The following is a 25,205-nucleotide window of genomic DNA, read 5'->3' on the forward strand; positions in this document are numbered from 1 at the left end:
TACGAAGACCAGGGTCGGGGAAGACTGATCTTGTTGAAGTGGGAGAGGTGAGGGAGGGGTGGAAAAATCTGGCTTTTACCGCCAAGGCCTACCCGGCAAGCCCCACAAGTTGCGTCGTAAGATATGGGAGGAGGAAGATGACGCCGGAAGGCAGAGCCCAGTAGAAAGATGGAGGTCCTCAAGTGGAGGGGGAAGGGTACTCGGAGGCCTGCAGTGCGGCTGCGCGCCGGGCTGCCGACGCGCCGGCGCGCAGAGGGGGCGGGGTGAAAGGTCACAGCGCGGCGGCGGGTCGGGCTGGCGGCTGCGGTGGCGGAGGGCGGGAGGCGAGTGCCCCGCGTGCACGTGTGGAGAAGCGGCGGCACCAGCGCGGCGGCGGGAGGCACCCCCGCCCCCTCTGGAGACGCAGGGCCGCGCTCGACTCTCGCGGCCTCCGTCACCCGTTCAGCTCCCTGCCCTAAGCGAGGAGGCCGGCTTGCGGGGTGGAGTGGCCCGAGCTGAGGGCGCGGAGAGCTCAGGGCGGCGACGACAACGGCGTTGATATCGGTGGTAACAACGGCCTCAGCAGGCGGGGAAGATGAAAGGGTGAGGAAGGGCAGCCGGGCAGGGCCCGACCGGCGGGGGAGAGGGGCTGCGAAGGAAGGGAGAGACTCCGGGCGAAGACCCGGCGGAGGGAGGTTTCTGGGCTTCTCTGCTCATGGAGGGGGCGGAGGCTCGGCTCCGGCTGCTGGCGGGCGAGACCCGGGGAGCCTAGGGTTTGGGCCTGGAGGACGAGTGCGGGTTTAGTGCACACCAGCTGCTGAGTGGGGCAGCGGGGAAAAGCTGTCGTGAGGCGCCTGGGGCCTCCTGCCCGGGCGCGGACTGCGGAGCCACCCCCGGCCCGCCCCTCCGAGTGAAGCGGTTTGGGTGTCCTCTTCAGATCCCGGCTCGACACTGAGAACTGTGGTCTTTGACACCTTTCGGGCTTATTCACACTTGGAAGCCGTGCAGAACCTTCTGGAGGGAGCAGGAATTGGAATAAAGAGCACGGAAAGGAGTATTAAGAGCTAGTGACTCAACTGGATTTGGGTTGGGTCAGAGCGAGTGGAGGAGGGGGAGAGAGCGTGAGCACTGAAGACTTGGGGTGCCAAAATGTTTAAGGAAGTGTTGCTGATCAGTAGGTGGAGCTATTGCTCCAGCCGTTTACTGTTGCCCTTGTGCCGCGAGGGGGTCCTGGGTTCCTAGTGAAGCTTTCTTCAGGGGTTTGGCAAAGTGAATATTCTTTCACAGGTTCCCTCTTGGACAAAGTTAGGGATTATTTTGGTTCGACTATTTCCATTTGGATAAGATGTCATCTTACTATTAAATTGCATACTGTTAAAGTATTAATTACCTAACACTGTGTTTTAACATATTGACGGAGGGAGCCGTTTTGAAGCTTGCCTTTACCCTCCTTAAAGAACGAAATGGAATCTTAATCAGTGTTAAAAGCTTTCTGAGGTGCTGAGTGTTTTCTACGATAGCAAGTCAGTTAAAGAATTGTAACTGTTTTGAGTTAGCGAAGCCTTTCAGACTGTTAAGCAGCCCTTTTGAAGATGAAGTAGAAGTCTGTTCGAAGTAATCTCATACTGCCTAAAACAAGGGTCTGTATATTACTTCGGTGTGTATATGTGTTTGAGGTCGCAGAAGAGGTCCAAGAAAGTTTAATTTGAAGGTCTGTAGCGTGATTCCTTACTCTGATTTTGCTTTAAATATTGAGAATCCATTGTAATGTCGAATTGCGTGTTTTGTATCAAGTTGAGAAATCATGAAGAAATTTTCACAGTACCTGCATTAATTCACATCAAGTTCTAAAGAGTTCCAATCAGGATACTAATTGAGGGGGTATTTGAAGTACGTGCTGCACTTGAATCATGATCTAGGAAGTTTGGCTGTTTTGTATATGATCCAATATAACTTGGCGAGATTTATCTCTTTTTTCCTTGAGTATGGATGCTGTCTCTTAGTTGTTTTTGTGTTCTCATTGGCACTCAGTGCTTATTTGTCTTTGTTAAAGTAATAAAAATGAGGCTGAAGAGTTCTTGGTGTTGAGCTTGTGCACGGATTTATAAAGGAATGCCTCCAAGGAATTATTCTGGATGTTTAGATCCAAGATCTTTTGATCTAGCTCAGTCTGCCTAGGATGTAATGCTCTTCCTGATACTAACTTGGCAATAGAAGTAATCTACCTTCAGTTAACATACTTATGAGGCAATTATCTTTTTATTTAAAATGGTTATTTTATATGTAACAAACTGATGGAGGCCAATCTCCAGAAATGAGTAACTGGTCAAATTTAGAGGAAATTTATAGTTACTGAACCTGTACCTTATGCCAGCAACTATGCCTAAAATGTAGAGTCCTTAAGTCTAGTTCCTATCACCTTTTACTATTGGGAGCTTAAGATCATGTTCTTAATGGTAAACTTTTAAAATGATTTCAGAGGAACTTCTAAGGTGAACTAACTCCCAGGTAAGATGGGACTGTAAAATTTTTTTCATTTGTTAGTCTTGCCCTTAAGGCACTGAACAAATGAAGACAGTGGATATTATTTAAAAGATTTTAAGGTTCTTGAGTTCAAAGATTTGTATCACCGTGTACAATGCAGTCAGTGTTATAGTCCTGACTCTTGGTTTATGAAGGCCTGTGAAAATGAAACAGTGGTCCTGATTATGTGGTTTTTGTACGAAATTTTATTTGCTAAGTGTTTTATTGTATATTGAGCTAATTCAACTGTAAGTTGAATACAAATATCTGAAATTGAAAACATGCAGAACTCCTCACTCTGAATCAGTCTACTGTTTCAATATTTTACATCGTTGCCTATATTGTCTATCGTTTTGAAACCTTTAAAACTTAACTATTTTACCTGGCTTTTTCTTCATATTTTTACTTAGTTTTTTATTAGTAGCAGTAGGACATTCCATGGTATTGGCATGTATTTGCCTTTCCTTCATAGTAGATAAGCTTCCAGTTGTTAATTACTGCATGCATTTATATGCATGGTTTAGAAATTTGAAGTATATTATGAGGTGTTACTTGTACTGAGGTTGCTTGTTTTTATGAACCAGGGACATTATAGGTTGAATTTGTGGATGGTAGGCTGATTATTTTTATCTGTTCCCCTGTAGGGAGGGTGATATTCAAGCAAGAAGGTATGCTATACACAGCCATGACTGAAATGAGATGGCAGTGTAATAGTCGATATAATAGAAAGTAAACCTGAGTCCATTTGCCCTTCAATTGTAGCAAAGAGGTGTAAATTCTAATAAAGATGTCTTTAACTAGATGTGAACAAAATAAAGATGACAGCAATAATATAGTATATAGAACAGTGTAGTTTCCTAATTGAAGTGTTAAAATATAAGATTCTGCAAGTAGAAATGAGTCTATGTTGAAGAACTCAGAAAATAATTGGTACCTCTGAGAGTTTATGGACTGGAAAAGGGCACAAATAACTTTACTGAGGTGCTAGAGACATTCTGTATCTTTACCTTGGGTATTGGTTGCAGAGGTGTATACATATGTATAAAATCATTGAGCTGTAACAAGATTTGTGCTCTTTACTGAGTGTATCTTATATGTCAATAAAAGTGTTTTTTTAAAGGTTTTATTGCTGTTTTTGTCAGGGGAAAAAAAAACAAAAAAAGAAAGCCAGTAAGGCCGAAGTATGTAGAATTCAGGAACTTTTGTAAAACTGCAATTCATACTCCTTGCTTCTGTGAAGCCAATGATTTGTAGGATGTTGATTAAGTTACTGGATTTTAACAAATACTTTGTAATGTTCCCTTGCTTTGTTCAGATGAATGCATATAAAATATAATCTGTACCATAATTTTAAAAAATCAATATCCTAACTAATATAAAGGAGAATAAAAGGAAAGTAAACTGCAGTAAGATATCTATTTCAATATGCAGATGAGCAGGTACAACAACACCATAAATCATAAGACCAGGTGTTTGCATCTATCTGTAAATATAATCAACTATATAATTTAAAAAGTATATCTGCTACCAGTACAGATGTGTGCATTGGTGAGTAATGCTGTGTTGCCATCAGTGTTGTGATTTCTTCCCCAAATTGTGGACAACTGTTGGTAAAGTTCTGAACAAAACGCACAATAATCAAGAACTGTGGGTTGGGAAAGATTTTTAAAAGGCACTCATAAAGCATTATCTTTCAAAGCCAGTGCTTTTGCCAGACGAAACTAATATCTATATTAAATTTCACTTTGCTAAATCCTCTCTTTTGGTCTGTAGAAATTCTTTTGACTCCTGATTTTCTCTTCTAGGTATTAGCTATGGCTTCCAGCTTTGTGCCATCTGGAAAGATACACCTTCTTAATTATTTAAATGGCTGTCCTTTTTTCTTGTTTTAAAAGTGCAGCCTACAGAAACCGTTAGAATACCAGTACTAATCAATAGAAACGTCCTTCGCGTCATAGAAATGAGAATTGTATGATTATAGTTTAATAACTTACAAAATTGTATAATTGTGCTATCACAGAACACTCCTTTCTCTTGAGCTGTTCTCTTCCATCATGTGCTGTTTACATTCATTCAGTGCCTGACTTATTAGCAGAACGTTAGTCCTGTCTTGTCCAATACAGTAGTGACTAGCTATGTTTGGCTGTGGAGCAGTTGAAATGTGTCTTGTGTTACTGAGGAGCTGAATTAAAATGTCAGTTGTTGGACAATTTTTATGTGTGTTTCGAACAACTTGGATGTGTGAATCCACTGTAAATTTTATGAAATATAAGTACAGATAAAACATTTCCAAGGAAAATTACCATCTGAATTGAGACGTGCTGTAAGTGTAATGTGCACTGGATTTAAAGACTTAGTATGAAAAAAAGATTTTTTTAAAAGGTCATTAATTTTATTTTGATTACATGTTGCAATGATTTCAGCTGTTTCTTTATGCCTTGTTAATGTAGATATTAGGGGAAAAAAGTTTTTTTTAACAGGGATTTGAACCCTGGACCTAGAAATTTTTAAATTACATATGTGACTCAAATTATATTTCTGTTGGACTGTGCTGTGCTAGACCCTGAAAAAAACAAATTTGTCTAAAACATGATCTCTTCCCTTAGGATCTAGTTCCTGGATGGTAAATGTTTCAAATGTGGGACAACACATAGTGTGTGGCTGTTTATACCTCTGTGGTAACCACTCCTGGTTTTCAATTAAGATATTATAATCCAGTAGTATCCTCTGGGTAAATGAAGGGGTAATTGGAAGTATGTATTTGCCTTGCCTGAGCTAGTACAACCTGTATTCTACCTCTGTCATTGCTGAAGCTGTTCTTAAGGGAAAACCTTGTTTCCCAAGTTCAGACTTCTCCTCTCAGTCTTCAGTAGAGCAGAATGCTTGCTTGTATAACTACTGGACACACATCCTTAATTATTTCTTTTGGATAATTCACTAGAGGAGAATTTTTTGGATCAGAAAGTACTGCCATTTTTAAAGCTCCGATATTTGTTGCCAACTGACCTCCAGAAAGATAGTAACACTTTATACTGCCAGCAGTGTATGAGAGTGCCCTTCTCTTCTTCAAGGGCTAGTGGAGAAAGGGAGGAGCACTTGCAGAAACTTAAAGGAAAATGGAGGAAGACATTGTGGCTGCCATTTCAGTGATGGGTGATGTAAATTACCTTTGTCTGCGATGAGTGGCATACATTGAGCATTTCTAAAATGATAGAAATAACTAATAGTGTCTTGACAAGTTGGTTTGGAGGACATATACACATATACCCTTAATTCTAATTTTACTTTGCTGATTAGGTGATAAATGGCCTTTCTTTCTTCCTTTCCTGTTGATTACTTGGTGGAGTTGGACATTTCCCACTTTTACTGGCCATTTGTATGCATTTTAAATATTTCTTATTTCTCCTTCCAGAAAACTAAGATATATTTAAGGAAGTATTTGGATGCCTCCCACCCCCCAGAATGTAGTTTGTTATTTGTAGCATAATTTATCTTCAAAAAGGAGACTTACTATAATGCAGAAGGCATTTGAACTAAAAGCAACCACATTTTATAGTTCAGTGTTCCACCAATAATAGTTAGCAATAGTAGGGACACTGACTAATAAGTTTCTTGGCTTCTGGGCCCTCATTTCTTTGTCTCTTTTGCAGCTTGTGGGATCTTTAGTTCCCCAACCAGGGATTGAACCCAGGCCCCGGCAGTGAAATCACTGAGTCCTAACCACTGGACCACCAGGAATTCCCTCATTTCTTTGTCTTTAAAGAGAACAGCTTGAACCTGAATAGGAAAGGCTGAAGGTTTGAGTTCTTGTGCCAGTTCTAATCTGTTGATAGTATCTTATCAGTATTATATTTAGTCTGTTGGTAGCTTTGATGAGTTCTCAGACTGTGGGGAAAACAAGTGATGTCATTGATTATTAATGGCACGTGTGTCGCACGTTTGCCATTCCTGGTCTCTGTCAGCTCTAGCTTTCTATGATAGCAAGAAACAAAACTTTGGAATCATATTTGAATTGTTCTCTTTTAAGCTGAACTCTTCATTTTGCTCTTGTGTCTGCTTTTTGGGACCTGCTCTCCCATCCCTTCCCCACGCTACTATTACCTTTTACAGAGGAGGCACTGTTAAGGCAATGTGCCAGGCAGTAGTCTCATTTAATCCTCACAGTAGCTCTAAGATAGTATCCATAGTCTACTAATGTATCTGTAAATATAGTATAAAACAAATATAGAGGTGGGCCAAGAAGGGAAGAAAGCTTGTTGGGTGGTGGGGTTTTTGAGTAGTTTTATATGGCCAGAAAACAATGGGGGGGTGTTGGGGAGAAGGCTAGGCCAGTGGCCACAGCTAGGCGATGAAGGACTACTTGAATTTTATTTGGTAGATTATGCGCAATTTTTTTGAAAGATTTTACGTAGAGAAGTAAAATGGTCAGATTTGTGTTTTAGAAGGATTATTCTGACTGCATTGTGATGGCTTTGTCTCCTTGGCTCTAGTCTTATTCCCCTTTATTAGGCTATTAAAATATGTGTTGAAATGAGGGGTTGAAATGATGGCCTGAACCATGCTGCTAAGAGAAAGGGTATAGGAACAGGTTATAAGGTTAGTTGGGAGGCAGACTTATCAGGGATTAAAATGGGATGTTAGAGTGCATCTGAAGCTCAGTGTCTGTATTGGATGAATGATGGAGCTGTTCGGAAAGGTAGAGAACAGATTTCCTATGGAGAACGATGAGTTCAGTTTTTGATGTGTTGAATTTGTGATTCCTGTAGAGATAGCCGTTGGAAATATGTGCTTGAATTCAGAGTTTTGTAAGTAAAAACATCAGTGTTTAGGTAGTAGTAGGGAAAGAGCCGTAGCTGGGAAGGGGCTCTCCTAATTGAACATACAGATAACGATGGAAAAATTTTTCAAAGGATAATTTTACTCTTTTTTAGGTTATAACCTTGAGTATATTGTGTCCCTGTGTGTGTTTAGCATTTCTGGTACCCAACCAAATAATTACTGAGATTTTTACACACCTGATACTTGCAGTCACACAGCTTGGAGGACTGATTCACCCACCACTGCTTTTTTGATAACCTGCTAAACCTCTAGAACAGTGACTCTCAACCAGCGGTACACCTCCCACCCCACTCTGGACATCTGATAATGTCTGGAGACATTTTTAGTTGTCACAGTGGGATGGGATGGTTACTGACATCTAGTGGGTAAGGCTAGCAATGCTGCTAAACATCCCAGGGTGCTCTGGGAAAGCCCTCACAACAAATTATCAAGCCCTAAATATCCGTAGTACCAAGATTGAGAAACTGCTCTAAAATCTAGATGAGATGAAAGAGAGCTCATCGGTTTTACTAAGGTCCTAGAGATTCTTAGATTTACTGAAAGTAATTTAGCAGTCCTTGAAATAGTTGAGGTTCTGCCCTAAGTCTTGTAGTTCAGTAGAAGAGGTAAGGTTCGAAAACAGATGCTTATAGCAGTGCAGAAGTTCTGTGCCTTGGAAGAGTACAACTGTAATATAGTTCAAATGAGGTGGAAATCTCAGCAGGATGACAGGTTAAGGCCTCATGAGCAGTTAGTATTTAAGCTGTGCTTTGATAAATGCTGAGAGGGCTTACTTTTAGGTTGAAGGAATTTATACTTTAGAGGAATCACTCTTTCATGTAATTTACTTGAAGGCAAGAGTTTAGAACCACATTACTGCTAGCTAAGAAAAAATTATCTCTAAGCCCCTTGAAATTTTTCATCAAAGGACCATGGGCATACTTTGATCCTTGCCAGAAGACTTAAATTTTATGCAAAAGTCCTTTATCAGTACACCTTAGATAAATGTTGGGTATTTCTCTCTCTCTCTTAACCTTGAGAAGTAAAGATGACTCCTTTGAGGGAAGTCATATGGTGTGGCTAATCTTGCACTATAATGGAATTCATAGACATAAGCCTGATTCTGGCTTTATTGATAATTGACTGTATAACTACAGGCACATCTGTCTCTGGGCTTCAGTTCCATCATCTGCAAAATGAAGGGGAAGAGAGCCAGTGGTTCTAAGGTCCCTTCCAGATCAAACACTCTTCATAAGAAGTGACCAGACAGTTAAAATTTTGTGCCAGGGTGCACTTAAATACCCATCTAAAGTATAAAGACTTTAAGCTTTCTCTATACATCATTTCCTCTTTTTGCTATGTAACTTTAGCAGTCAGACTTTGCCCAAGAAAGACCCACTTTTGTGTAGTCGTATCTCCATCTTGTGGCCTTTCAGAATATTGCCACTAAATTTTGTTTTTGTAATTATGGCCATAATTGACATTACCCTTAAGAGCTAGAAACATTTGAGTGCTTATTATCTGATGTTGCTGTACTAAATACTTTTCCCATGATAAATACCACTTGTTTTTTAAGCCAAGGGTAAAGGTTTCCTACTACCATATTCTAAGTGCAAAGATTATTTGAGATTTGACTGAGTAACAGGCTAATCTTGTGGTGCTACTCTCTAAAAGTAGGAGGCAAGTAGCTGTGTTTTCCAGATCTAAGGACTTGGTTCACATTTCTGTGGATGCTTGTGCTGTATGAATCTGTCCGCCCCTCCTTAGATCTTAGTCTCAAAACTTTGGTATGAAGATGCGTTAGAGTTTGTTATGGATTTGAAAAACAAGAAAAAATAACATGTCACATGAATTTACTTGAGCTAAGAGAATAATTTAGTTACTTTAATAACTACTGTCTTCAGTTTTTTACTTAGAGTTTGTGAACTCTAGTGCCAACAGGAACCCAGGACCTGGGACCAAGCAGATAAGGTAAATGAATAAAACAAGAAACGTAGGCTTTATGTGAAATCTTCTGATTTAAGTATTAGCAACCAAGTTAATTTGGAAAAACAAAAAATTGTTGAGTCAAGTAGATGTGGCCACATGGCTGATTTGACTTCTAGGCTAGGAATTTGGGGCTTATCTACAGAACAGAGGTCTTGAACCAATAAATTAAAAATAGTCTATATTGTTAAATTATATTGAAATCTTACCTGAAGTAAGCAGTCAGTGTAGTGATTTTAAAAACCCAGCTTTCAGAGTTAGGCTGATTTGAGTTTGGGTCACAGTTCCTCAATACCAGTTATGTCACATACATTAAAGCTATAGTGTAACATACTGTACTGCTTGCATAAGGGAAATGATTAACATTTTATGGGGAAATGATTAGCATTTTATGGGGAAATGATTAGCATTTTATGGAAACCCACTCTGATCATATAGTGTATTTTTTTTGCAGTGGTCTATTCCACTTCCCTGTGCCTGTCTTTAGTCTCTATTTCCCTTACCAGACTCCTTGGATTTAGAAATTTACACACATGCAGTAGGAAGTTTCTTGATTAAAGTGGGTGTTTAATTTGTATGGTTAAAAGAACAAGCTTTATTACAGAAGTAAAGATTCCAAGGTAGGATGTGGGAATTTGAGTTTTTAACCGGCAGAACGATTCTGTTGTATAGCCAGGTTTGGAACCCAGTCTTGGATTTTACGACACTGCTTCTCCAGATTTATCCCTACTCTCTTGAACATTGTTTCTCAGACATCTTTATGGGCTCCTACTCTTTTACTTCTGAAATGTCACTTCACACCACTAGAATAACTATAAACAGAAAGGCAGTAAAAAGCATTGGTGAGGATGTGGAGAAACTGGAACCCTAAAACATAGCTAATGGGAATGTAAATGGTCTGGCCACTTAGGGAAACAGTTTAGCAACATATTAGTTTTCCCTTACTACTGTAACAAATTACTACAAATTTAGTGGCTTAAACAACACAAATGTATCATCTTTGTTCTTCTTTTTTTTTTTTTTGGTGGTCCACGGGCCTCTCACTGCCGTGGCCTCTCCGGTTGCGGAGCGCAGGCTCCGGACGCGCAGGCTCAGCGGCCATGGCTCACGGGCCCAGCCGCTCCGCGGCATGCGGGATCCTCCCAGACCGGGGCACAAACCCGTGTCCCCTACATCGGCAGACGGACTCTCAACCACTGCGCCACCAGGGAAGCCCCATCTTTGTTCTTGAGACCGAAAGTCTGAAAGGGGTTTCACTCTGTTAAAATCAAGATGATGGTAGGTATAGTTGACTCCTGTCTACCTGAAATTTTAGCATGTGACCTTATTTAGAAATAGGATCTTTGCAAATGTAATTAAGATGAGGTCATACTCAATTGGGGTGGGCACTAAATGACTAATGTCCTTATTAAGAAGAGAGCATACATACACACAGAAGACCATGTGAAGATAGAGGCAGACATTAGAGTTATGCTGCCACAAGCCAAGAAACACCTGAGGCCACCAGAAGCTGGCAAAGGGCAAGGAAAGATTCTGCTCCAGAGCCTAGAGGGCATGGCCCTGCTGACATTCTGATTTTGGACTTCCAGCCTCCAGTACTTCGAGAGAATACAGTTCTGTTGTTTTAAGCCACTGAGTTTGTGGTAATTTGTTAAGGCAGCTCTGGGAAACTGATACAACAGGACTGTGTTTCTTCTAGAGGCTCAAGATGATGTAACGTTTCCTTGCCTTTTCAGTTTCTAAGACCACTTGCATTCCTTGGTTCATGAGCCTTCATCTTCAAAGCCAGCAGCATAGCATCTTTAAGTCTCTCGTGTCTCTGCTCTTAATCATATCTTCTCTGACTCCTAAGGACCTGAGTGATTACAAGGGGCCCACCCAGATAATCCTGGTTAATTTTCCCATCTCAGGATCTTACATCTGAAAAGTCCTTTTTTCATGTAAAATAACATATTAAAGGTTCCTGAGATTAGAACATGGACAGCCTCCAGGGGCCATTATTCTGCCTACCAGAGGCAGTTTCTTTAAAAAGTAAAACATGTACCCCAGTGTTCATTGCAGCACTATTTATAATAGCCAGGACATGGAAACAACTGAAATGTCCAATGACAGATGAATGGAAAAGAAGATGTGGTACATATATACAATGGAATATTACTCAGCCATAAAAAGGAATGAAATTGGGTCATTTGTAGAGATGTGGATGGACCTAGAGTCTGTCATAGAGAGTGAAGTAAGCCAGAAAAAGAAAAATATCATGTATTAACACATATATGTGGAATCTAGAAAAATGGTGCAGATGAACCTATTTACAGGGCAGGAATAGAGACGTAGACATAGAGGATGGACATGTGGACACGGGGCAGGGGAGAGGAGGGTGGGATGAATTGGGAGATAAGGATGGACATATATACACTACCATGCATAGAATAGATAGCTAGTGGGAACATGCTATAAAGCATAGGAAGCTCAGCTCGGTGCTCTGTGACGACCTAGATGGGTGGGGTGGGAGGGAGGTCCAAGAGGGCGGGGATATAGGTATACATATAGCTGATTTACTTCATTGTACAGTAGAAACGAACACAACATTGTAAAGCAGTTAAACTCCAATTAAAAAAAAAAAAGTGAAACATATTTGCCATACGACCCAACAGTCCCACTTCTAGGTATCTACCAGAAAAAAACTAAAGCCTATGTCTGCACACATACTTGTATGCAGTAATCATAGCAGCATTGTTTATAAAAGCCAGGAAGTAAATACAGTTAAAATGCCCATCAAGTGGTAAATGGATAAACAAAATGTGGTATATTCATACAATGGAGTACTGTTCCACTACTGACACAAATTGCAATACGGATGAACCTCAAAAACATTATGCTGTGTGAAGGAAGTCTAGTCCAAAAGATCACATTTATTGTATGAAATGTTCAGAAATGGCAAGTCTTTAGAAAGAAGGTAGATTTAGTGGTTGGCTTGGAGTAGGTAAGGGGATCTATCTCAGCTGTGCACAAGGGATTTTGGGGGTGTGATGTGAGTACTCTAAAGCTGAATTGAGGTGATGATTTCACAACCCTATAAATAGTTTAAAACCATTGAATTGTACACTTAAAATAGGTGAATTTTATAGTATGTAAATTATACCTCAAGAGGGCTGTTTAAGAGAAAAATAAATGAGAGGGTTGTAAGGGGATGAGGCTCATACACCTAAATGTAATAAAACTTCTAGAAGAAAACAAAAATCTAAATGTTAGTGGCCTTGGGTTAGGCAAAGATTTGTTAGATATTACCCTGAAAAGCATGATCCACAAAAGAAATTCATCAAAATGTATAACTTCTGCTGTGTGAAAAACACTGTTAAGAAAATGAAAAAAGCCACAGACTGGGAGAAATCCTCTGCAACATACATAACTCGCAAAGGACATGTATTCACAGTAACTTAAATCTCAATTGGAACCCAGGATTTTTTTAAGAGCAAAAGATTTCAACAGCACCTTTACCAACGAAGATAATATGGGTAGCAAAGAAGTACATGAAAAGATGTTCACCATTATTTAGGGATATGCAAATTAGAACTGCAGTGAAATGTCAGTACACACCTATTAGAATGGCATAAATTTTAAAAGTTGATAGTGTCAAACACTGGTTTCGATGCAGAACACCTGAAACTCTTGTACACTTAACTAATGATCCAGTATCCCCTCTCCTATGTATGTATTCAAGGGAAAGAAAAACTTATGTTCACACAAGAACCTGTACATAAATTGTTTGTGGCAGCTTTATGCATAATCTCCAAAAACTGGAAACACCCAAATGCCCTTCAACAAAAGTATAAACCATGGTACATCCATACAATGGAGTACTACTCAGCAATAGCAAGGAATGAAGTTGATACAGTAGTGTGGTGAATCTCAAAGGCATTGTGCTGAATGAAAGAAGCCAAGAAAATGGGAATGTATTGTGTGATTCCATTTATGTGGTATTCTTGAAAAGGCAAAACTATGGGAAACAGAAAACATTAATGGTTCTGTGGGAGTGGTGGTAGAGCTGAACTACAAAGGGTCATGTGAGAGACTTTTGGGGTGATAGAACCATTGTGTTTCTTGATAATTGTGGTAGTTAGGTGACTATATGTATTTGTCAAAACTCAGAACTATATGCCTGAAGTTAATTTAATTTTATATAGGGAATTCCTTGGCGGTCCAGTTGTTAGGACTTGGTGCTTTCACTGCTGTGGGCCTGGGTTCGATCCCTGGTTGGGGAACTAAGATCCCACAAGCCATGCAGCAAAAAAAAAAAAAAGGAATTAAAAAAAGGTTTATGTGAACTTTTAAAAGTTTTGTTTTCTTTTAGCTAAGAAATTTTTTTTTCCCTAAGAAAGTAAATTGACCCCCCAAAACGGCTGGAAAATAAAGGAGCAACTAATAGTTGATACAAATTAGAAAATTGCAAGCTGGTGGACTTGAATACACTATGACAATAATTATATTAAATCTGAACAGACTAAATACTCTGATTACCAAATTAAAGGAACAAGACTCTTATGCATTTGCTGTTTATAAAAAGACACTTTAAATATAAGGCCACAGAAGTTCAAAGTAAAGGGTGGTAGAAGATATACCATGCAACATTGATTAGAAGAAAACAGTGTGTCTATATTTATGATAAACAAAGTAGACTTTAAGGCAAGGAATATTACAGCGAAGAGGGACATTTCAAAATGATAACAGGATCAATTCATCAACTCATAACAGTCCCAAATATTTATGCTGTTAATAACATAACTTGAAAATACAGAAGCAAGCATTGACAGAACTGAAGAGCAAGAAGAACACTTCCAAACTTTCTTTGAGGCCAAGAAACCTTATTGATACGAAAACCTATCAAGAATATTATAAGGGAAAAAAAGTGTGTCAGAGTAAGACTTCCTGACATATCATTTGAACAGACCTAAAGGAGGTGAGAGAGTAAACTTGCAGCCAAGAATGGAAAGGCCACCAACTTAGATAGGGAAAGCTTCAGGTGAAGCACATTTTGTGGGGAAGATCAGATAGCTAGTGTTGGATATGTTTAATTTGAGCTGTCTACTAGAGATGCTTTGGCATTTAGGAGTGATTTCTAGGCTAGAGACAGAAATTTGGGAGTTGGCAGCATTAAATCCATAGGACTCTATATAGATTGAGGTCACCGAGAGAATGTAGAGAAGACAATGAAGTACCATCTTGATGTGCAAGGCCCTCCTCTCCAGCCCCGGCTTCCACATGTACACAAAGCATACTTTGTTTTACTATAGCAAACTGCCTGTGGTTTGGGGAATACATGAATGTAGACTCCTTTGCATTCCAGGTGTTAGCACATAGGTGTTGAAATATTGAAATAGAACTGATTTATGCTTTGAATAGGCAACTATTATGTTCATAAGAACTATAGAAAATTTAAGATTCATGATGGAGTTCTTAAAATCTCTATTATTTAATTTTCTAATCAAGTTCTTTTAACTTCTAAAAGCTTTTGGTTGTTTACAGTCAAATGATGTTCTAATTTACTTGATATTCCTACATAACTATGTTTATGCCTTTGGTACTACATGTTCTTTACTGAATTATATTTACAAGTTGATGATATTACTCTGATATATTTAGAATATCCACATCTTAGAATAATTTGGAGCTAAGTGATCAGGATTACAGAAAAGTTCCATTTCAGTCAGACATATCATGTTCAGGAGAGTTAAACTGTATCTGAAGGTGCATTTTGCTGACAAAGTTATATTTAATAGACATTTAATAATTCTGTTTCTAGTATATGCTGACAGTCTGGTAATAATAAAAGTTGATTATAAACAGCAAGGTCCTACTGTATAGCACAGGGAACTATATGCAGTCTCCTGGGATAAACCATAATGGAAAAGAATATTAAACAAAGAATGTATATATGTATAAAACTGAGTCACTTTGCTGTACAGCAGAGATTGGCACAATATTGTAAATCAACTATACTTCAATTTAAAAAAATCAAACTTGATTAATTTCTTTCTTAAACAGCTACCGAACAATACAGTATTCCAATTCTGTTTTAAAACTTGTCAGTATATATGTGCATAGAAGAATATTAGAAGACTATATGTCTAACTCATTTCTATGGTGTTGCGTTTGTTTGTTTTTTTAATCAAGACACACTTTTTTTTTTTAAATTAGGCATGGTAAGATTAAGCTGCTTATTCTCTAATGATTCAATATTGTATTCTGTATTTAGTCTTGATCTGCCCACCCTAATGGAAATTTTTTTAGTAGTTACCTTTTATTAGTTTCAGTCTACCACACTGCACCATGACCACCTTTTCCTTCTGTATGAAGTCATGAAATACCTGGTTATTATCCTTTTAAAACTTATACTTGAAGCATGGTAATTACCTAGAAGTTATTCTTAAACTCTTAAAAACTCAAGTTCTTTCACTTATTATCTAGAATCTTAACTTCCTAGATTCTGAAGTTTTCCTTTATTGTTTTTTACTATTAGATTTCATAATGTAATTTTTCAATCACTATTAAAATACAGAGACTGGCTTTTAAGTGCAGTGGAGTAATTTTTTTTTTTTTTTTTTTTTTTTTCCCTGTGTGGCATGCGGGATCTTAGTTCCCCAACCAGGGATCGGTCCCGAGCCCCCTGCAGTGGAAGTAAGGAGTCCTAACCACTGGACCGCCAGGGAATTCCCCTGGATTAATTTTTAAATGGTGTGTTCTAAATATAATCAATATAATAAGCTATCTTATATTTAAAATAAATTACTGCACCCAATCTGTGGTACGATATTAAAGAGTAGCATTAGGCTGAGTGAAATAAGCCAGATAAAGACAAATACCGCATAGTATTACTTTATTACTTGTATGTGGAATCTTAAAAAAAAAAAAAAAAAGGCAAGCTCATAGAGAGTAGAAAAGTAGTTTCCAGGTGGGGAAGATAGGGAAAGGTTGGTTAAAGTGTACAGACTTTCAGCTATAAGGTGAATAAGTTCGGAGAATCTAAAGTATAACATATTTGATAACACCGTATCGTATAATTTAAATTTGCTAAGAGAGTAGAACTTAAATGTTCTCACCAAAAAAAAAAAAAAAAAAGGTAGGTGATGGATGTATTAATTAAGTGGGAGGAATCCTTTTTTTAAAAAAAAAGAAGAGACTGTGCGGGTAAGATGTGATCCCTGTATTTTAAGGTGAAATGTCATTTACCTCAGCCTTAAAGAAGAGAAAGCCAGGGTGTGCTTTAATGAAAAGGGAAGTTTTTCTGTGAATGAGACGTAACCTAGTAAAGAAGACATGACTCAGTACTTCCCTGGTGGCACAGTGGTTAAGAATCCGCCTGCCAATGCAGGGGACATGGGTTCGATCCCTGGTCCAGGAAGATCCCACATGCCATGGAGTAACTAAGCCCATGCGCCGCAACTACTAAGCCCACGTGCCACCACTACAGAAGCCCTCGCGCCTAGAGCCTGTGCACCGCAACAAGAGAAGCCAGTGCAATGAGAAGTCCACACACTGCGAAGCCTGTGCACGGCAACAAAGAGTAGCCCCTGCTCGTGGCAACTAGAGAAAGCCCACGCGCAGCAACGAAGACCCAATGCAGCCAAAGATAAATAAAAATTAAATAAATTTTAAAAAAGAGACATGAGTCATGAAGGGAATTCATTTTAGTCAAATACTTGGGAAGAAGGCCATATTTACTCATGTGGCTAGAAATTGAAAGAGAATATAACAGATCTATATATTTTTTACTAAGATGCCTGCATCTTAAAATTTCGTGTGGCTGCTAAGAAACTCAGTGCGCTTACATTTTAAGAAGACATGCAAGATATACAAGGGTGGTTGGTCACAATAGTGAATAATGAAAAACAGTAGCATACAAATGAAATAATTGAGGCAGGAAGGCTAAAGTTCCAAATGAGTATAATGGTCTGTAATCAGGTTTTTTTGTTCTTTAAGAACTGTAATACATTCTGGTTGTTTCTGATTATCTTATTAACATTTCAGAGAATATTGTTATAAAAGTTATCCACAAACCACACATTGTTTGAATGTGCTTTTAAACATTTTTCTGTATGTTAACAAAAGTTGGAGATACATTTATATATATTCCCAGGAAACTATATCAATGTCTTTCTAATATAAATGTATCATGCTTTATTTAATTAACCAGTCCCCTAATGGTGGACACTCAGATTTTTTTCTTTTCCTTTTTTTTTTTAACCATTATAAAAGTGTGATGATTAGCTTTCTTGTTTAGTCGTTTCTGTAACAGAGAGCTTTCAAAACCTCTGTGCATATGATGTAAATGGTTAATTAGGGTGCATTGTTTGCATTTTCCTGCTATTGACTAATGCAGTTGTGATGTGGAACTAGCACCTAGTGTAGGACATACGTCATTTTCTAGCTGCTTGGTTGGCATCAGATTGTTTTGTTTATTTTTGAACTCATTTTTAGTTTGATTTGACAATTTTTTTTATAAGATACTATTTTTTAAATTTATATTTTGGCTGCGTTGGGTCTTCGTTGCTGTGCTCAGGTTTTCTCTAGTTGCGGCTAGCGGAGACTTCTGTTCATTGCAATGTGCGGGCTTCTCATTGTGGTGGATTCTCTTGTTGCGGAGCACAGGTTCTAGGCACGCGGGCTTCAGTAGCTGTGGCACGTCGGCTCAGTAGTTGTGGCTCGCGGGCTCTAGAGCGCAGGCTCAATAGTTGTGGCACCTGGTGGGATCTTCCCGGACCAGGGATTGAACCTGTGTCCCCTGCATTGGCAGGTGGATGACATTGTTTTCTTTAAATGTTTTTATGACCCACTGTTAAGATTTTTTTTTAATTTTTAAAAATTTTTTATTTTATATTGGAGTATAGTTGATTAACAATGTTGTGTTAGTTTCAGGTGTGTTAAGGTTTTTAAGTATATAAGCAACCTCTACAAATGATAGTGCTGGTGATAATAGGAAGAAAAATTGTGTAGATGCTATTCAGGTTTGTCTTGTCACTATTGATCAACCTTTAGCATGTGGTGGTGAGATTGATTTGAGCGCTTAAAAATTTGTTGACAGCTCTGTAGGCAAATCAGCTTTATTACCATGAGTCTGAAACTTTTTAGTGGTTATCCCTTTTCCCATGGAGCCGATTGTTTTGGTTAAGTATGGTTACTTAGCGATGCTACTGTTGTGTTCTTGATAAGTAGTTTTCAAGCTGGGGTTTGTTTTGTTTGGTTGGTTGGTTTTGTTTTGTTTCTGAAATGTAGATTCCCATGTTCCATTTCCAGAGACTGCTTCTGAAGGGGGTGGGGGTGGGACGTCCAGGAATCTGGATTTGGTCGCCACCCTCTGTGACTCTGGTGTATGTGGTTCCTGTGTCCAGTGACCAGAATACACGTGATTCTTGCATATTTTAATTATTTTCTTAGAATAAATTCCTAGAGTGGGGATACTTTGACAAAGGAGGTGTACTTTTTAGGCTTTTTAGTACATAGTTGTAGATTGTCTTCCAGAGATACTGTATCTATTTACATCCCTGCCAGCAGAGTATAAATATCTTACTTGCCACCCCTTTGCCAATTAGGTATCATCAGTCTTTTTGATCAGTAATAGATGTCTTTAAATTTTTCTGAAAATTTCAACATTATATGTAGATTATTATTCTGGCCTTCTTAGTAATTGTTGTTTACTGTATTTGTCTCTAAATGTATACAATTGTATGAAAGCTAGGAGTTGGAACCTGGATGGAATGACTGGCAAAATCTGCTTATTAGTGGTGATCTTCATAGGAGTGTAAGGTTACTGTGAAAGGGTTGGATTTATCAGTCATGTAAAAAAGACTTGGTACCCTTTTAATATGTCCATCTTAACAAATGAAGCTAATTATATTTTATTGAGTACATTTTGGTTTGTTCCAGTAGCCGGATCGAGCTGGGAGATGTGACACCACACAATATTAAGCAGTTGAAGAGATTAAACCAGGTGATCTTTCCAGTCAGCTACAATGACAAGTTCTATAAGGATGTGCTGGAGGTTGGCGAGCTAGCAAAACTTGGTATGATATGGTTTTTCTTCTTCCCTTCGTTTGTTTATTCATGTTCTTGACCTCTAGTTTTTAATATCAGGACAAAAAAAGAGTTAACTGATTTAATCTCCTTGTTTTACAAGTGAGGAAATGGGGGTGATCCAGGTTCTTAGAAAAATCAAGATAAAATAAAATACTTGAATTTCAAAAGGAAATGCTAAATATCTTTTCTTATTTAGGCTGTGTCTGTGTTTTCACATATTTAAGAGGGGTCTTAAATTCTGAAGGTATAGGATATTTTTGAGGCTATTGATACTCAGAGTACCTGATAAAATTTAATTAATGCTAATAACAATTTAGTCGTTGTACAAGGGCAGGGAAAGATTCAGTAAAATGTGTTATTCTGTCTGCTAAACTTTGTATCTTTATATTTTCTGTGGCAGCCTATTTCAATGATATTGCAGTAGGTGCAGTATGCTGTAGGGTGGATCATTCACAGAATCAGAAGAGACTTTACATCATGACACTAGGATGTCTGGCACCATACCGAAGGCTAGGAATAGGTAAAATTATTTGTGGGTTTTGGTTTTGTTTTTTTCTTTAAAGAAGCATAAATACATTGGTACTGTTCCTGACCCCACTAAGGCAATATTTCTTCTAGGAATACTGGGAAAGGGTTACTGAATTATATAAAGTAAGGTGGAAAAGAACTGTTTTATATGTCAGTTGAACATAATTGAATTGAAAGCCCTATATATAAATAGATTTGTTACTAATACCCCTTTTGCTTTTTCTGTTTTCCTTCTTCCTGGAAGGGCTGTATATAAAGATTGCTTGTCTGCTAGCAGTTTTAAACACAGAAGGTAGTGTAGAGAGAAAAAAATTGTGGAAAATCAGGATGTCTGGTGTTTACCTCAAATTCTATTAGGACTCAGTAAGATGTTTAGTTTAAAGATTGATTTTTATGAGATTACTTATTTGCTGTTTGTCTTGTTAATAGGAACTAAAATGTTAAATCATGTCTTAAACATCTGTGAAAAAGATGGCACTTTTGACAACATCTATCTGTAAGTAAAGTCATATTTAATGATCTTATCTAAAGAATTTAATAAATTGGCAATAGAAATCTTTACTAGAAAATTTAAAATCTGGTCACTTATTGTCTTTGGGAAATACCATGGAAGTGGTAGTTATGAAGTTTGTTTTAATAATAGATAATGAACCTGTGATAAAACATTCTTGTTTTGCTTTATTACATTGGGGTGGGAGCTCCAAAGTCACATATGTGAAACCAAGGTTAAAACTCAGATCTTCAGAATTTAAGAAATTAATACCATTAATATTACTTTTATCATGCCATCTGTTTGCACTCTGAGTTTTGTTCAAGGCTCTCAGTGACATGCTCATTAGTAGTAGAATTTAATCATCAAAATCAGAGAGTACCTAGCTGATTTATACTTGAATCTTAAGAGTAAGGCTAAGGTGGCAACTATGGATTCTTTTTCTTTTTTTTTTCATTGAAGTATAGTTGATTTACAATGCTGTGCCAATCTCTGCTGTACAGCAAAGTGACTTATACACATACATACGTTCTTTTTTAATATTCTTTTCCATTTTGGTTTATCCCAGGAGATTGAATATAGTTCCCTATGTGGATTCTTTATAATACAGATATTGAGATTATTCTCATTTTCACTTTGGCATTGGGAGAGATTAATAATAATGCTGTTTTGAGGAGTAATTGAGAAAGCACAAATTATTTTCAAAATCTAACATGTTTTTTATCAATCAGAAAGATATATTCAGGCATTTGAGACCCTAGGTTTTGTTTATTTTTTAATGTGTTACTATGGTCTTTGAATCATCCCTATAGTTATCTACGTACTTTTAGTTACAGAAACCTTTTCTCCTCTTGAAATAAAAAATGTTATGATACTTTAACCTTTGTTGATTTTAAGAATAAATGCTGTTCCTGCATTTCCTCATCTCAGCTAGCTGTCTTCCAAATATTAGATTAAGAGTTAGGTTAGAGGGCTTCCCTGGTGGCGCAGCGGTTGAGAGTCCGCCTGCCGATGCAGGGGACACGGGTTCGTGCCCCGGTCTGGGAAGATCCCACATGCCGCAGAGCGGCTGGGCCCGTGAGCCATGACCACTGAGCCTGCGAGTCCGGAGCGTGTGCTCTGCAATGGGAAGGGCCACAACAGTGAGAGAGGTCCACGTACTGCAAAAAAAAAAAAAAAAGTTAGAAGTATAAATTTGTCATCAAAGTTTCTCTGAAATGAATACCTAATCTTTGTTGATAACTAGTAATTGTAAAGAGAGTCTAACAAATGTCTGCAGTATTCCAGCTCCAACCAATAGCTATCTGTGGAGGACACATAAAAGCTGATGGAATCTTAATTTTTTTTTTTCCGATACCCTCTTGTATCTCAGGCATGTCCAGATCAGCAATGAGTCTGCAATTGACTTCTACAGAAAGTTTGGCTTTGAGATTATTGAGACAAAGAAGAACTACTATAAGAGGATAGAGCCCGCTGATGCTCATGTGCTGCAGAAAAACCTCAAAGTCCCTTCTGGCCAGAACGCAGATGTGCAGAAGACAGACAACTGAACAAATTACAGATGAACTTTCTTGCACTTGCTTGTCGCCAAATAAAAGAGAGGCCCATTGATCCCCCCCCCCCTTTCTTTTAAACCTTTCCCCCTTCCTCGTTCTTGTGTTTCCTCCTTTCAAAACTTCCTTCCCTTTCCTCTAAAAGTTTTAAACTTTTAAGGATTTATTAATCATGTTTGGATTGTTTTAGTTTTCTTATTTTTATGAGGTGGTTTGATTGTAGGGAGGAGAAGGTATAGATCTGTTTAGTTTCACAGTTAAGATATATGGTCCCGAAAACTTGAGTGTCAATTTCATTTTTTTTTTTTAATGTCCTGCTTTCACATTGAAGGGCAGAGCCTACAAAATATTGTATATTTCAAAGGACAAGAAGCAGCAGCAGCAATATCTTGTTCTCTAACTCATAGACAAGTTTAGTGTGTTTGTGGTACTTTGGGGTTTTCAAGATTTTGTGGGATACTAATCCCTATACATTGCCTTCACTCCACCTTTTGTCCTTCTGAGTATTATCTCAGGAGTTGGACCATTGTTATCCTTGTAAGAAATACTAAGTTTATTTTGTTCTGTTAAGCAGTTATTTCTTCCTTCCTCGCTGGTGGCTGACGGTGGCTGGGACAGTCTGAGTAAGTAGTAGTATACTTTGGTCTCAGCATTTGAGTTAAACTGCTTTTTGCTAATGAGTGGGCTGGTTGTTAGCAGGTTTATTTTTCCTGCTGTTGATTGTTAGAAGTGGCATTAACTTTAGGAGTGTGGGCTGGTGAGATTAATTTTTTTTAATATCCCAGCTAGAGATAATGGCCTTTAACTGACCTAAAGAGGTTTGTTGTGATTTGCTTTTTTTTCTCCTGTCCTTTTTCTTCAGTAAATCCACAATAGTTAGTCAAACCTTAAAAATGGAGTTGATGTCCTTATAGGTCAATGCCCCTAAATAAACCTGAAGCAGGTGTTGTCTCTTGGACATATTAAAAAATACCTAAAAGGAAGCTTAGATGGACTTGTGGCACAATAAATGCATTTAATGTCAGCTAATGCAGACGGTTAGAAGTGTGGCCACTGAGCATTTGATTTTAGAGGAAGGAATATCTAGACAGTATTTTTGAGAATGACATAGCTGTGCTAATTGCTTATCTGTTGGAGAACATCCCAGATTTGCTTACATTCTGTGCCTGTGATATTGAGTTTAAGGATTTGGGGGTGGGGGAATTATTAAACATATTGCTTCTATTCTTGGAAAAAGTAGAAGTCTAGAAGTGTTAATAACGCAAATGTCACTGTGACCTCCTCTACTGACAGGACTGGTTTATGCCAGATCGTTTCCTGGCACATAGGGAGTGGCTTTGACGGGTCGATAACTTTTTGTAAGATAGAAGACATCTGAAATTTTCATGTTTTCCTCCATAATCCCATCTCCAATATTTAAAATTTTCTACATTGCCAATACTGGTGGCCCAAGAAATGTTTTCATTAGACTTTAAAACAATGCACAGAGCTTGAATTTTCTGTCATTTGACTTTAAAAGGAAGATTGATTCATAATATTTATCCTCTTATGTAAATTCTGGCATAAAAGTTTCATCTCTTCAAATATATTGAATGACAAAATTATTTTACACAATGTTTATGCACATTTTATAATCTTAAGTTCTTATTTGAGAATGTAAAAATACAAGGTACAATAGACTTCAGCAGTCTTAGTTGAGTGCCAAGTATAATATAGAAAAGGAAGATAGTTGATAAATGAATTTATAGGGTTATAATCTTAAGATAGTAAAAATGTAGAAAGACCATGCTGGTTTCTTGGGTATCCGTTTCTTAAGCAGTCCAAATCTAAGCTTAGAAGAAAAGTTTAGCATTAAGCACCTTTACCTTCATGGATAAGCTTCAGCTTGCTCTTGCCAAGAGAAGAATGCTTGAGTTACAGAAGGCATAATTAGTTTGAAGATTCAGCCTTTTTGTAAACTTCGCATATCAGAATAGATTTTGATATATAAATGAGTTTTGTGAGATGACACTGCCTCTATTTCTATAACCATTTCACCTGGACTATCTAATCAGTCCTATGAATGTATCCCTGAATGTGGTTAATGAAAACCGAATAGCTGCCTCATGACAATTAAGTACATATTATTTATGGAGGAAAAAATATTAAATTTTGAATTGAGTGTGTAGGCTCCCTATCATTTTAGTGTTTCTTTTTCCACACTAGTCACTGACTTTAACCTAAATTGTAAGTGTTTGTAAAGGGTGAATTGTCCTACATCAAACTTACATGAAATAATTCCATCCACTTATGGAGGAGGAGGATGTAGAAGAGGTGGAAGCTGGGCACTAGTTCACGTGCCTATGAGTCAGTAAAGACTGAAATAATGTCCCATGTTCAGTTGGTTATTTTGATAAAAATTATCGTTGAGGTAAATTCTATTAACTGGAAGATCACAGGATATATCCATCATATTTTTCAGGGTAGATAGTTTTTTTCTGTAGGGCAAATAGATAAACATTATATTGTATGGTAATTGCATTTAGGTTCTAAAGAAAAGAATCTGCAGAGAAATCTATGCAATATATAATTTGTCCAGATTAGTTTTCATTTGGGGAAAGAAGTTCTGAAATATCCCCAAAGTGGCTTACTCATCAATTGAAAGTCCTCCAAAAATAGAACTATTGGGAAACCATGACATATGGGGTGGAAAAGAAAAGCTCCCTCAGTTTTTTGGAGGGAATAACTTTAAAAATACTTAAATAGCTGAGTTTATTTGGTGCAGTTAAGATTTAAACTTGTTGATTTTAACATTGCTGTTACATCTGAAATAAACTTACATGATGTTCTGGTAGTAATCTGTGATGTCTGGTAAATGTCAAAGAAATGTAAATGCATTGTGTTGAATTCTGAGATCAGCAACTATATATGTAGTCATTGTTTACTGTTGCCCATACTGGTTTATGTACTTTCACTTTTCTTTAAGACCTAACTTAAAACTAATTAAAATAGGCCAAGTGTAATCAAGGCCTCCTAATTCAGACCTTTTGGAACTTGCTAGAAACACTGCCTGGTATCTGCAGTTCAGTCCCAATGAGAGAAAAAATAAGATCTGAAGAGCTGTCTTACTGTTACTATATTTTGAACGGAATTGTTAAAAGCACCTGACACTTTAGGCTGTGAGCTAATTAGCAGTGTGCATTGACTAGAGAGAACATATATTCAGATTTTTTTCTTTCTGTTAACAGTGAGGAAGGAGTTTAGTTGAGTGAGTTGGG

The 25,205-nt window shown here is 37.9% G+C and overlaps 1 protein-coding gene across 2 annotated transcripts; it reads left to right on the forward strand.

Moving 5' to 3' along the window:
• The first annotated feature begins 258 nt into the window (after nucleotides 1-258).
• Nucleotides 259-24,950, forward strand: NAA50 (N-alpha-acetyltransferase 50, NatE catalytic subunit). Of its 2 annotated transcripts, none has more exons than XM_019922694.3 (5): nucleotides 259-582; nucleotides 19,231-19,364; nucleotides 19,778-19,897; nucleotides 20,335-20,401; nucleotides 21,768-24,950. In XM_019922694.3, exons 1-5 carry the CDS (start codon nucleotides 575-577, stop codon nucleotides 21,943-21,945), a joined length of 507 nt encoding a protein of 168 aa, XP_019778253.1. In that variant the 5' UTR covers nucleotides 259-574; the 3' UTR covers nucleotides 21,946-24,950. The 2 variants fall into 2 exon arrangements, with proteins under 2 accessions (XP_019778253.1, XP_019778252.1); XM_019922693.3 differs by having other exon boundaries at nucleotides 260-582; nucleotides 19,228-19,364.
• Nucleotides 24,951-25,205: the final 255 nt, after the last annotated feature.

This window comes from Tursiops truncatus, chromosome 4, assembly GCF_011762595.2.
Source record: "Tursiops truncatus isolate mTurTru1 chromosome 4, mTurTru1.mat.Y, whole genome shotgun sequence".
NCBI classification, from domain to species: Eukaryota; Metazoa; Chordata; class Mammalia; order Artiodactyla; family Delphinidae; genus Tursiops; species Tursiops truncatus.

Bases quoted from the DNA above. Each gene is read 5' to 3' on its own strand.
- NAA50 (XM_019922693.3), top strand. The intron at 19,365-19,777 runs GTATGATATGGT...TTTCTGTGGCAG, and splicing joins TGGCGAGCTAGCAAAACTTG to CCTATTTCAATGATATTGCA. The intron at 20,402-21,767 runs GTAAGTAAAGTC...CTTGTATCTCAG, and splicing joins ACTTTTGACAACATCTATCT to GCATGTCCAGATCAGCAATG.